The 14,990-nt window shown below is 39.2% G+C and overlaps 1 protein-coding gene across 1 annotated transcript in view; it reads right to left on the bottom strand.

Annotated features, from left to right (window-relative positions):
• Positions 1 to 14,990, bottom strand: part of FOCAD (focadhesin) — a 274,520-nt gene that overhangs the window by 219,235 nt on the left and 40,295 nt on the right. The window contains exon 4 of the mRNA XM_084898094.1: positions 12,970 to 13,124. Within this exon, the coding sequence (XP_084754220.1) occupies positions 12,970 to 13,124 (155 nt within the window). The remainder of the gene's footprint in view (positions 1 to 12,969; positions 13,125 to 14,990) is intronic.

Raw genomic sequence — 14,990 nt, 5'->3', positions numbered from 1 at the left:
ACATTGTGAAATGATTGCCATAATGAAATTAATACATCATGACCTCACGTGGCCACATTTTTTTTTTTTTTACTGCAGTATTCAAAAGAGAACTGCAGTGATGTCAATAAAGTAGGGCTTTTGTCTCTCTTCCTCCAGCTGTGCCCTCTACCCAGCCGTGGGACAGGAAGATGGGGAAGCAGGTGGAGGAGAGCAAAGGAGCTGTACATGGTCCTTCCTCACTGCTGTTTCAATTTATGATCATACTTATTTCTTGTTTGTTATTGGTTTTACATTTAAGTTAATTCTATTGAAATATATTTAAGTACCATAACAGTTAAATAATTGTCCTGATATCATTTATTGATTTTTTTTATTTTTTTTTGTGGCAGGGGGTGGGGAGTAGGGTGAGAATGCTTAAGATTTACTCTCTTAGCATATTCCAAGTATACAATGCCACATTGTTAGCTATAGTCAACAAGCTGTTCCTTACATCCCGGAACTTATTCATCTTGTAACTGGGAGTTTGTGCCCTTTGGCCAACCTGTCTCCATTTTCTCTATCCCCCTTCCAGCCCTTGGCAACCACCAAGGTACTCTTAGTTTCTATGAGTTCAACCTTCTTTTTAATTTTTTTTTTCGATTCCACATGTAAGTGATACCATATATATATATTTTTCTTTCTTTGTCTGGCTTGTTTAACTTAGCTTAATGCCCTCCAGATTCGGCCATGTACTCATGTCACAAATTGCCCTACCCTTTTATATAAGGATCTCCCTGGGAACTAGAAAAAAAATATTTGAAATTAAAAAAAAGATATTTGTTAAATAAAAGTGATTATATTTCAGTCATAGTTCTTAATACTTCAACACATTTATTTTAAGTTACATATTCTACTAAGCGCTTACCATGTATTAAATTGGCATTTGCTATCCAAAATAATAGTAGGTTACAAATCACTGTTAACCTTATTTTGGAGCTAGGACAAGAACTTGGGCTTAATTAAGTGATATTAGTTGGTGCAAATATGTGAGGTGTGACTGAATGGACTCTTTTATGGCATTTAGAGTTTTCAAACTGTATTGGCCAATAGCCATAGGTGGCAACTGAGCATTTATAATGAGATGAATTCAAACTGAGATGTGCTATAAGTATAAAATACATGCTGGATTTAAAAGACTTAGGACACACAAAAAGAATGTAAAATATTATGTATAATCTATATTAATAAAAAGGTAATATGCTAATTAGACCAGACTTCCATTCAGATAAAGCCATGGTGGTGGCGGCCGAGGCAGAGGTGGTTAGGGATGATCAGGACAGCAGGAGAGAACAGTTAGGGGTGAGCAGGCCAGCAGGAAAGGGCAGTTAGGGGCAACCCAACCAGCAGACAGACAGGTTGGGGCAATCAGGCAAACAGGCAGGTAAGAGGTTAGGAGCTAGCGGTCCCAGATTGCGAGAAAGATGTCCTGGATTGGAGAGGATGCAGACCGAGCTGAAGGGATCTCCCCTCGCCCATGCATGAATTTCATGCACTGGGCCTCTCGTGTTTTATATTGCTTACATATTGAAATAATATTTATGATATGTAGAGTAACAAAAAATACATTAAAATTAAAATCCCCCGTCTCTTATTACTTTTTAATGTAGCTACTAGAAATTTTTAATTATATATGCAGCTCACTTTTGTGGCTCACGTATATATATACTTCCCAGCTCACCTGGAGATATTAATATAGTTTAGTTCCCAGTAGGTTCTTTGGGGAGCACTGAGGTCTCCCTTGCAGCCGAAGCATTTCCCACAATCTTTACCACAGTATGTTTTGTCTTCCATGTGGATCTTCTTATGACCATGCAATGTAGAGTCATGAATGAATCTTTTGTGAAAAACATCACACATGTATGGTTTCCCTCTTGTGTGGATTCTCTGGTGAACACAGAGTTCTCACCACTATGTTCACATGAAGCCTTTCCCCTAAGATCTTCTCTCCTACATGTGTTCTCTGAAGGACGTCAAACTGAGAGTTAGGTTTCCTCACATACAATGCATGGGTATCGTGTCAATTCCACGGTACCTTATTTCACCTCAAAACATGGCCAGTTAGTCCCACTGTCACTCAATAAAGATGAAGAAGTAGTATTTTTTTAAAGACTGGAGAGAACTGGAGCTATCTGAGGAAGAGCTGACTGCACGGCATCTCTTTGAGTCCTCCTGGGGACGGAGGCATTGCCTTCTCTTCCTTTGGGATTGTTCACCTTCTCCTGACGACCTTCTCTACTGACACTCTGAATTTCTAGAATCCTTTCTCTAAAGTAGGGGTGTCGAACTCAATCAGAGAAGGGGCCAAAATCTAAAATCCAGCCTAAATCGCGGGCCGAATGGTTTACTGAACAGTCATAAACTGACAATGTCATAAACTGACAACGGAGTGCAGTGATGACAGCGCGGTGCGTGCCACATTGCAAGGCCTGGCGGGCTGGATTTGGCCCGCGGGCCTTGTGTTTGACACATGTGCAAAGCTTGGGAAACATCCTAACTTGTAGAGTAAATTCCTCCTTCATACCATTCACTTTACAGAGTCAATGCATTCTATAGCTGAGGATCCAGGACTTTAAGGAATGTAATATTCTAGCATATCCTCCAGCTCTTCACAACCCTTCACATGCTCTTTGACAAAGACGTGGAGATCCCTCTGCATGGAAATCGTAATTGTTCTATAACCAATTTAGTAAGAAGCTACTCCTGGTCTGAATGTCTGGACTCAGTCACAGAGGGCAGAGCTGACAGAGGCTCCTGGGAGTTTCAGGGCAGTGTGACTCCTCCAAATATATAAACGTGCTAACTCACCAGACATCAGGGCTGCAGTCTAGCTTTTGGAAAGGTAGTTCCTGAGGTAATACCAACCCCTATGGCTCTGACCCAGGCCTGTGCCTATGTGTTGTACAAGACCATGAAATCTCAGGTCTGTAGCTATATTTAGCAGATACATTTCCATTGTTAGGTGTGAGTGAGCAGTTCCCAGATTGCAGTATCTGACTGAGACCCGTCACAGGGGCCGACTCTGGTTTGCATTGGTCAGAGGGTCATTAGATGTTCAGAAGGGTACTTGTCTTTGAGCCTTCAATGTTCATGCAGTTGGAAATCAGCTCTACTGTCTGATTTAAGCTCAAATGACTGCATCTGTATGGAGAAAGTCCACACTGCACCAAGTAATCACATGAGGCCACTTCTCCTGGGTTTAATGATTAAACATTATTCATTTTAGATGATCGGTGTTAATTGGATTTATGACTGAATTTCTTCCAAGAAATATGAATTTATTAAATACAGGATACCTTGGAGATATTACGGTTTGGTTCCAGCCCATCATAATAAAGTGAGTATCACAATAAAGTGGCTCATAATCTTTTTGCTGGTAGAGGGGCTTGTCTTCAATTTGTAAAAATCATATTTGTGAAGCACAATAAAATGAAATATGCCTGTAATCCTTTTTTTGTACATGAAACTATATTGGTTTTCCTTTTTGAATGATTTGTCACATGACTAGAGTTTTAGAGAGACCAATAACAGACCTATGACTTTAACCAACATGGACCATCATATCATATTTGCATTGAATTACAGGGAGTCCACAGAACCACAGGCTAACAAATGGACTTCAGTTTTTTTTAACCTTTAAGTTAGGTCTTGCATGGTCTTATTTTTGGATCCAGATTTTACTGTTTGAATAACTGAGATCTTTCTATTGGCATAAATAGATTATGATTTTTGAAAGATATGGTGTCAATCAAATTACATATAGAACTATTTAAATAGTAACACATTGCCTTAAATTCAATTGAATAACTGTTTAAATTATTTAAATATTTTAAGTGGGTTAAGAGGGATGACATCAGATTAAATTTTTTTAATTGCTTTCAGAGAGGAAAGGAAAGGGAGAAACAGAAACATCAATGATGAAAAAGAATTATTGATCTGCTGCCTTTTGCATGCCCCCTGCTAGGGACTGAGCCTACAACTCAGGCATGTGCCCTGACCAGGAATCAAAACCTGACCTCCTGGTTCATAGGTCAATGCTTAATCACTGAGCCACACTGGCCAGGCAATTTTAATGTAAATCCTTGCTTTAATTCTAATTAGCTAGGTAATATTGGGCAAACCACTTAACATCTAGGATGATAACAAAATCAGTTCTTGTCTTGTATTTTTGTTGTTATTGTTGATAATCCTCCCCCAAGGATATTTTTCTCATTGCACAATTTTATAAATAACTAAAAGTGAGTTGTACAGTGAAACAAGTATGTTATCTCTGATAATGAATCTATGTCCACTGAATTTCCCCTCCCTTTATCCCTGTCAGAACAAAGCAGGTTTAATATTAGTCATTCATACTTAAGCACAATTATGTTCCAGAGCTAGAGCTGAGCTGAGAGGCTGAGAGATACCTATTTCCAAATTCCTGGCTTTCTCCCAAGTTCGATCCCAGTGCAGAAGACTCCTCGGGAATAGTTTTCCAGGCTCCTTTCTGTCTTGGAATGGCATCTTTCCTATTCATATGGTTACTATACAAAGGGTCCTAGCATTCATATGTTCACACAATAAAGACACACCCTGTAGAAGGTAAATTATGTCCCCCAAAAGGATATATTGTAGTCCTAACTCCTGGTACCTGTGAATATGACTTCATTTGGAAATAGGGGCTTTGCCGATAAAATTAAGGATCTCAAGATGAGCTCATCCTGGATGATGAACCTTAAACACAATGAGAAAGAATAGAAACTTAAGATACAAAGATGCACAGAGAAGGTCATGAAAAGACAGAAGCAGATTGGAGTTACACAGCCACAAGCCAAGGAGCACCCGGGGCTGTGCAGCCTCAGAAGCTAGGAGAGAGACATGAACAGATTCTCGCAGCCAGAGAGAACCAATTCTGCTAACATCTTGGTTTTGGACTCCTGGAGTCCAGAATTGTAGAATAATCAATTTCTGTTGTTTTAAGCCACCAAGTCTGTGCATCCCTGTCCTTGGATCCTGTGGAATACCTCTTTACCAAAAATTAAACATCACCCTTTTTTGCTCAAACTAGTTCAAGTGAGTTTCTGGAAGTTGTCACCCAAAGAGTCCCAACGCACTCAGGAACCTGCCGCCAAAGGCCTTCAGCTGCCACAAGCCTTTCCTTGGTTGTGTGTGTGGTGTGTGTGCGGGGGAGATATCAAAAAAAGCTAATTGACTCAAGAGCCCCCTAAGGGGGAGCAGAGAAAAGGTCAGGCCCGAGCTACCAGCACAGTGGCAAGAGACAACGCAAAACAGAACCCAATTTTCACTACACATATGAGCCAAGACCCAGATCTTATCATGAGAGGGAGTGTGGGTCAATAATAATGTTGACCATTTTAAAAAATAATAAATAAGTAAAACAGAAATGAGAAAAATTTTGATCAAGTTATACAAACTATGCTAACGAAAACCACCCAGGAAAATTGCTTTTCATTAGATAAATGTAGCACAACTGTTATTGTGTATAGGAATAACATATATCAGGTTTCCTTTGTTTGGGGTTCAAATGATAACAATATAAGCACTGCTCTTGTACTTTGGACTCCTATTGAAAAAACTACAAATAATTCCCGGTTCTTTGCTTTCGAGACATTCCGAAGGTGAGATACAAGGAAGCAGCACACTAACTTTTTTGGCCAGGGATGAGAATAACAGGGTTGAAGAGAATGACACAAACACCCCACCAAGGGAGCATTCCTTGGGGATCATGGGAACAAATGGCACAAAGGGAGCCAAGTCCCTTTGTTAACTGGAAAGGATCACTGGTCAGCCTTTCGCAGAGTAAGTCACCAGCAGATGAGACAATGGCACACACTAGATTAAAGGACAAATCATTTTCTGACTTTATTAGAAAAATTATGTGGGAACAGAGAACCAGGAAGAAAGAGAGGAAATGCAAAACAAAAGGGGGGGGGGGAGAAACAGTTCTGAGGAAACCATGCTTGAATAAATGACAAAATAATACTTTTAAAAAAAAATAATTCTTTAAAAAAAAAAAAATCTAACCCATTGTGCTCTGAGTTGTGCTTGAGAAAGTTCTGTACCCTCATTTGTCTTCTAAGTACCAGACAACAGTCTGATTCCCTCTGAAGCATTTTTCCATTATCAAAGTCACATGTTCAGCAGTTCCTTTCCTTAAATCACCTAGAAAACATCTTAGCAGAAACACGTGACTGGAAGATTTTGTGACAAACAAAGCCTTCAACCAGATCAACTAACTTAAAAAAAAAAAAAAAAGAAATAGGGCAGAATGTCCTAGACAAGAAAAGTGGCTGGAATTACTTTGCTGGTTATGAGCTGCAATTTAAGAGAGATGTGGGATTTTAGAGAAAGAAAAGGCATCGGGAGGAAAGGAAAAGAGGACATCTGGGAACAAGCTAAACAAGTTAAAGGAATGTTTAAAAGAACAGGTAGAAAAGCAGACACTGTCTATTAATTCTGTCACTGCCAAGTGGGAGTTAAATGAGCGATGACACCAATGTAGACTTAAGCCCCAAACCAACTCAGTTCATGGCAGACACCCTGACAGCCCAGCTGCATGTGAGAGCATGCTGACTCTCCCTTAGAGGACACCTTGGAAGAAACTCCAAATACAGAGAAGGAAGCTAAATCGCACAGAAAAGCCTCAGGAAACAAGATACAGCCCTGCATGGTGTGGCTCAGCTGGCTGGGTGTCGTCCCATGCACCATAAGGTTACCAGTTTGATTCCTGGTCAAGGCACATGCCCATATTACAGGCTCAAACCCCGGTAGGAGGTGTGCAGGAGGCAGCAGATGGGTATTTCTCATTCTATCTCCCTCTCCCTTCCTCTATCTCTAAAAATCAATAAAAATATTTTTAAAAGAGCCGAAACCGGTTTGGCTCAATGGATAGAGCGTCGGCTTGGGGACTGAAGGGTCCCGGGTTCGATTCCGGTCAAGGGCATGTACCTTGGTTGCGGGCATATCCCCAGTAGGGGGTGTGCAAGAGGCAGCTGATCAATGACTCTCTCTCATTGATGTTTCTAACTCTCTATCTCTCTCCCTTCCTCTCTGTACAAAATCAATAAAGAATACAAGCTATAAATACAGTATCTCCTTAGTAGCTAGCCATTTCCTACATAATAACAAAGCAATTAGGTGTCCCAAGGAATAGGGTCATCAATACAAGAGAACACTCCGAGATAGAATTTTCTCAGAAATTATACTAAATCTTAATTCCAAATAGTTTTCAGAATATATTTTTTCAAAAAAATTTTTAAACCAAATTGGACATTCATCAATCCATAATCAAAAACTCACTGAGTCCAACAGCTTTAGTCAGGACACACTAAGGGCATTTTTATTTATTTTTTATTCTTTAATTGATTTTTTTTTTTTTTAAAGAGAGTAAGGGAGAAAGATAGAGAGTTAAAAACATCGATGAGAGAGAAACATCAATCAGCTGCCTCCTGCACTCCCCTACTGGGGATGTGCCTGCAGCCAAGGTACATGCCCTGACCAGAATCGAACCTGGGACCTTTCAGTCCACAGGCCAACGCTCTATCCACTGAGCAAAACCGGTTTCGGCCTAAGGGCATATTTAATACTCTATGCAAAATTTCATTTAAAAGTAGACTTCAGGAACCTCAGGAAATAGGCTTTTATCTCTCTCACCTTAATACACTTTATTTTCCCAAATACGCAAATTGCAGTTCTTTTCTCTGAAAATACAAAAGGCACACAAATCAAGTGCTAGCCTAGTTTATCTGGAGCAAAACTGCTCCACCAAACACATTTTTAAAAGAAGGTGTGGGGGAGGTTGGGGAAGCAGTTAAACTGAAATTACAGGCTGTCATGACATCTCAATGCCGAAAACTGAATACCTGGTTCCCCAGGACAGTACGGTTTTTATTCACAGTCCCGTTACTAAGCAACCATAACAATGGCAGCATCGCTTTCTTAGAAGCTAGCACAGTGAAGGGGGTGGGAAATGGTAGAAAAATGGGGACACCCCTGGCTTTGGGAATGATTATGTTAGGATAAAGTCAACGTGGAAACAAACAGGCAAACCCCAAAACTATCTAAACTTAAAACAAGCAATTCCTTGAAAGACAAGAAAAGTACATGCTACTATGTATCATTCGCTTTAATTTCAGTTTTGTTTAATTTGAAAATTCACATTTAAGTGGTGATAATGATTTCCTTTCTGTGTTGCCTTTGTGGTCCCTTTCTTTCCTTCACCCTCCCTGGGGATTTTTTTTTCTTCTTCTTCAAATTTCCTTACTGATTAAAAGAACATTTTGGATCTCTTAAATGCACTTCTTTGTTTACAGAAGCTATAAAAACTGGTTTACAATTGTTTCATGTTGCCTCAGCTTTGAACCAAGAATACCCTTGGACATCAAACTACTCCTTTGAAGGGAACAGTCTCTCAAACAGAGCCAGACACTTTCCCAGTCCCTCCCTGAAGTCCAGACAATCAGAGCCTTGCAAATGTCAAGTCTTTTTCAAAGTTAGACTATACAATGCGGGTTAGTTTTGAGACGGTGGTGGAGGTCCAATCCATGTTCCAAGAGAAATTTATAGACTAGATCTGCAAAGGGCTAAGGGGCAGGTTACAAAGTTAGGAGAGCTGACCTCACCAACTTTGCCTTCCATCATTCCTTGCAGCTTTCAACATTTACTACCATACTGAGAAAGTTCCAGAAACTTCCACATTCCCTAAATATCTATTCCACCGAAGGCTGCTTCCCACCATCAGTCCCTGACACCAGCACCAGTGTGCACTCGCGCTCGCTCTCTCTCTCTCTCTCTCTCTCTCTCTCTCTCTCTCTCTCTCTCTTTCTCTCTCTCTCTCTCTCCCTCCCTCCCTCCCCTTCTCCCACTCTCTCTTTCCCTCCCTCCCTTCCTGAAAGATGGTAGGCTTGTAGGAAAGAAACTTTTACAATTATTTTCTACATAAAACTGAGCGGCTCTGGCCGAGACCGATTTGGCTCAGTGGTAATAGTGTCGGCCTGGGTACTGAAAGGTCCCAGGTTCGATTCCGGTCAAGGGCATGTACCTTGGTTGAGGGCACATCCCCGGTGGGGAGGGTGCAAGAGTCAGCTGATCGATGATTCTCTCTCATCGATGTTTCTAACTCTCTGTCCCTCTCTCTTCCTCTCTATAAAAAAAATCAATAAAATATATTTAAACAAACAACAACAACAAAAACTGAGCGGCTCTGTTCCCAAGGTGCCTCTAGATCAGTGGTTCTCAATCTTTCTAATACCACAAACTTTTAATACAGTTCCTCATGTTAATTTTACTACTGTTATGAATCGTAATGTAAATATCTGTGTTTTCCGATGGTCTTAGGCAACCCTTCTAGCGGTTCTCTACCTGTGGGGCCCACAGGTTGAGAACCGCTGCTGTAGAGCCTAAGACGATCGGAAAACACAGATATTTACATTACGATTCATTAACAGTAGCAAAATTACAGTTATGAAGTAGAAACGAAAATAATTTTATGGTTGGGGGTCACCACAACATGAGGAACTGTATTAAAGGGTCATGGCATTAGAAAGGTTGAGAACCACTGCTCTAGATGCTAATAAACCCCTATGTCAAGAAGAGACTTCCAGAGACAAGTAGACATTTGAATATTGGAAACTGAAGATCTAAAATGTCTCACCAAGAAGCACAGGCAAGTGACAAAGTCATTCTTGCTTTTAAATCCCAAAGATAAAGATGGGTTTCTGTCTCAAGATCTCCTGAGCAGCATTTGGAGGAGGAGGCTATTTGAATCTCCTATTTTTAATTAGATTTAGTATAATTTCTTAAATGTAATGCTCACTTGTTGTTTGTTTTTAAAGACAATAATGTATAATCCTTGTAATTGCTACACACCACAGAGCTCTGCTACTTGAAATAAGCTAAATAAAAAAAAAATTCTTCACATATAATGATTACTTCTACTGGTAACAATAAAGAAAATTTAGCACTTATATAACACATTGTATGATCAAATTAATTCAAAAATTAAATTGGTGCCTTAGCTGGTTTGGCTCAGTGGATGGAGCGTCAGCCTGCAGCCTCCAGGTTTGTTTCTGGTCAAGGGCACATGCCCAGGGTTGCAGGCTTGATCCCTGGTAGGCAGCCAATCAATGATTCTTTCTCTCTCTCTTTCTCCCTCTCCCTTCCTCTCTAATCGATATAAATAGATTTTTTTTAATTAAATTGGTTAGCTGCAGAGTCTATTCTATCATCATTTCCTCGTGGCTAACAATTTAGACAACATGAATATTTTCAGATAAAAGATCTTTGTATAAGAATTTTTTTCCAGGATAATGTGTTAAAATTTGTATTTTTGCATGTTATAAAATTCAAGGCTTTCTTCTATATCCAGTGACCTCTGAAAACTAATGGTCATCTATACGTGTAAGATTATATTACTCATTGAAGCACTGCCTATAATGCAAATAATTGAAAACAATAGGAGATTGGTAAATTATGGCACATTCACACAATGAAATATAATGTAGCTGGAAAAATTTGAAAGTACTTTATGTATATAAGAAATTATCTACAAAATATGTTTTTTCAATGAAAAATGGAAAATAAAGAATAATATGTATAGTGGACTGCTAATTTTGTGGGTTTTCTTAAAGAAAAACTATATACACATAAATTTCAGTTACATGAATATGTAACACCTTGAAAAGGATAACAAGACTGAGACATTGCTTTATATACCCTTTTGAATTTTTTTTTTACTATGTATTATCTATTCAAAAATTACGTTTTAAAATTTAAAAAATATAAGGTTATTGACAAATTATAATGTATACAGATGGGATGCTGATTCATTATTAGCAAGGTGTATGCTTTTCAGTTTATAATAGTGATGATGGACTTCACTGATGTGTGAGGAATATATCACACCAGCATCATTTTCTAACATGCTCTTCTAGAACTAAAGTTGTAATGTAACCTGCTCTAATATCCCTCACATACATAGAGACATATCTCCACCCTCTTAGCTGCTGATACTCTGGCTTTTAAATATAAGTAGTATTGTACAATGCAAATTGGTTTTATAGTTGTTAATTTTAAGACATTTGAAAACTATCTAGAGGGGAACAAGTACCATTACTGTATCTGCATTTGGGGAAAAAAGGGGGGGGTAAGTCAAAATCAAGGTGGCCTGCTTAAGGTCAATCAATAAGTTATGAAAAGAGCAACACATTAAAACTTAACTCTTTAAAAGCCTTCTCAAAACTACTTTTTTTAAATGGTTAGAAAATAGGATCCTTCTAAAAGTGTGTGTGTGTGTGTGTGTGTGTGTGTGCGCGCATGAGTGCATGAAATGTGAGCATGGAAAAAAGAAAAAGACAGAATATAAATAACTTTTTAGCCATGATAAAAATCCTTACTTATTCAGAAACTAGAGGCCTGATTCATGAAATTCATGCAAGAGTAAGCATTCCTTCCCCTGGCTGCTGGCACTGGCTTCCCTCCGGCAGCCAGCAGGCACCCGATCCCCCGGCTTCCCTCACAGCCTTGGCCTTGGTTTCGTCTGGAAGGTTGTCCAGAATGATGTCCGGTCTAATTAGCATATTAGCTTTTATTACTATAGATAGTTGTCATCTGTTAGAGGGCACTATAGATGAAAATACAGGTTGAAAAGAAAACTGTGAAAGAGCAAGGAGCCCATCTGAGAAGAGGGAAGTATCTAGGCAGGAGAGGTGACATCTGAGTTGAGCTTTGAAGGACGAAGATTAAGTCAGAAAGAGAAGGAGAAGGAACATTCTATGTGGAGGCTGAGCACATGTGAAAGTTTGGGAATGGGGACAGGTGTGTACAGCTAGAGGCGAGAGTTCATGGCGGGAAATGCAGGTTGAACAGAAGGCTGCAGGTAGTTTGGGAAGGGCATGTACCACACTCCAGGGTCTGGACTGACAACTATACACAGCAGAATTTTAAAAAAAAATTGAGGTTCCAAAAAGTTATAAAGAGATGATTTAAGGGAACAAATAAGATTTGTGAAGAAAGGAATTTAAAAGGCCAGATATTATTTAACCTAATAGCTTCAAGCCTAGGAAAGCATCTTCCACAGATTGAGAGAAAATCTGTTCTGCCCAGCAATGAGACTGTGACTCTTTTCCCCTCCACTGAAAGCAGAAAAAAAGATGAAGTATTCAATTCTGATGATTCTACAATAAAGGTGAGTGAAAAACACTGGCCGGAGTTTGGAGGAGGCAGAAGCCCAAATGACATAAAGAAGGCAAATTAAGACCATTTCTTGAAGCAAAGAGTAGCATCTCTTTTTGAGGGAGTATTTTGCAAGACAATCTTAATTCCACAGGATGGTTCCAATATGGTCCTGTTTAACCACCTCAGAATGGCGTATCCCCTTTATCCCTTGTGATTCCACTATGCACTATGCTCAGTCTGTGAATGTACTAAACAAAGTCATACCAAACAAATTAAAAAACAAAACAAAAACACCTCTACATCATTTACTTGGATAATAATCACGGGAAGACATGTTGAAATCACAAAATACTTTTAAAGAGGTTAGTGCTATTGTTTTCTAATACACGTACTAATGCCAAAGTATTTTCAACAGTGTATAAGACCACTCTGTGGAAGTACTGCTTTTAGGCAGCCTTCTTTCGTAAATGAGTCAGGAATGTGCACTGCAATTGTAAACCCTCCTCTAACTTAGCTATTTTCTTCATTAAAAAAAAAAGAACAATGACAAATTTAAGCAGAGCCCCAAACATAACTACAGCAAATGCCCACAAATTCTAAAACTATAGAGTTTAAACTAGCATGTTCTCATCACATCTGAAATATCAATTCCATGACGTTTTAAGAGAAAAAAACAACCGGTAAGTAGGTTAGATGTGGCCCTTAATGGAATTTAGTGGATTTTTTTTTTTTTTCTCTAAGACTTTAAATGGTTAACTGATCCGATGGGAAGAGTACCTGGTGGAGGGAATCAGGTTGAGGATCCCGTTGAGGACATAGCTGAACTCCGCTTGGTCCTGCGCAACCAGCGCCACCAGCCCCTCGCAGCAGGCTGTCCGGACCACCACGTTATCGCTGCAGCACTTCTCCCAGAGCAAGTTCAGAGCGGGGGTCTGAAAGCAAACCAGTGGTGAAAGGACACTTCCGATGAGCAGCAAAGGCATACTCACCCCAGCCATGCGTCACAGCGTAATTGGTTCACACTAGGCTAGCTCTCCTGTACAAAGCTGCTGCTGTCACAGCACTCGTGGAATAAACTAAAGTCAGTTTCCCAACAGAAGTAATGGTTCTGTTCTGATATAGCATCTCTCTTTCTCTCTCTCATCTGGTGTATTTGCTGCACAATAAACCTGGCTGCCAACAGTTATAAACCTGGGTTCAAGCAACACAACAGAAGCTAACAAGAGATCAAAACTAAGACTTGGCTCTGGCACAGTGCTAACCCTAGCCCTTTCACCAGACACCTATAATATCAGCAGATTGGTTAGTCTAACTTCAACCCAAATCATACCTATGCTTTAAACCCTCAATGGGAATGAAATTTTCAGAAAATCTTCCTAGTCTTCTACCATCAACCTCTAGCACCTACATGCACCCCATCCTGACCCCTCCCACCCCCACTCCACACACACAATGTCCCTGCCCCAGTGGGCACAGAGGGAAGAGAGAGAACAGGCTACCAGCAAGCTGCTGTCCCATGGCTACTAACAAAAGCCTAGAAAAACTGTTTTGGCCAAGAGGGAGACTGTGACTCTTCCCTATCCCTCACACAGAATCTGTCATCTTTCACAGAAAAGCACTGGAAGGGCATATAAGTTCTACATTTTGAAAAATCCTATTAAAGCAGAGGTTCTAACTTTGATAACTCTCTTAGGAACCCATGATTCCCTCACAAAAAAAAAAAGTTCACTATTAATGATAAACCTATATTTAAATATATTGTAGATTAAGTTTATTTATATTAATACATGGTTTGGGAATTTTTTGGATTGGGCCTTTTCTTAAAGACCATATAATGAAACTATTTTTGCTTTCCATCTTTCTCCCAATAATTTATTGGGAAATACATAATTTGGAGAAATACCCGGCTCCCATAGAATAACTAAAAGAATGAAAATTAACATTTTAGCCGAAACCGGTTTGGCTCAGTGGATAGAATGTCAGCCTGTGGACTCAAAGGTCCCAGGTTCGATCCAGTCAAGGGCATGTACCTTGGTTGCGGGCACATCCCCAGTAGGGGGTGTGCAAGAGGCAGCTAATCAATGATTCTCTCTCATCGATGTTTCTAACTCTCTATCCCTCTCTCTTCCTCTCTGTAAAAAATCAATAAAATATATTAAAAAAAAAAAAAAAGAAAATTAACATTTTATTGTGTCTACTTTCCTACTGGAGCTAATTCTGAAATCCTTGCAATTATAGGACCCCCCTATAACAGAACAATATACAATAGTTAAAGATTGCTACAGGTTAAGTAATATTTATATCTCATTTATTTTATTTAGAAGGAAATTTAAATCACCTACATGAATAATATGAAAGGGGACTAAATTACTAAGCCAGAAAAACAATATAAATAAATAAATAACTTTTCCTTCAGATAACACTGTTTTATCATGGAAGTAAGCATTCATTTATTAATGGAAGAGGAAATATTTGGTTACAGGGATTGACATTCAATAAATCTGGCAGATTAAGTAAAACCACTAGATCTTGTCAGAGTACATAATGTGATTATAGGTAGGATTAAGATCAGGGTTCTCAGAAAACCTAATTTAAATGACTACATACAAACACTAGATAAATGCCATTTAGTGAAGTATATACCCCTACACTACCTTTAACCTGTCGGCAGAAGCAGTAAAGAAATGTGATTTGGAGCAGCTAATCAAAAGGAATGTGAGAGGAAGGAGATCAGTTTGTTTCTGCTGTGAAAAAAACATCTCATTTCCATCATCTATGTTCTCTAGAGTTTACCTTAC

Source organism: Pipistrellus hanaki (assembly GCF_964339955.1).
Source record: "Pipistrellus hanaki genome assembly, chromosome: 11".
Lineage (NCBI taxonomy): Eukaryota > Metazoa > Chordata > Mammalia > Chiroptera > Vespertilionidae > Pipistrellus > Pipistrellus hanaki.
The sequence above is the reverse complement of the archived record's forward strand: the minus strand, read 5'-3'. Positions and strand labels throughout refer to the sequence as shown.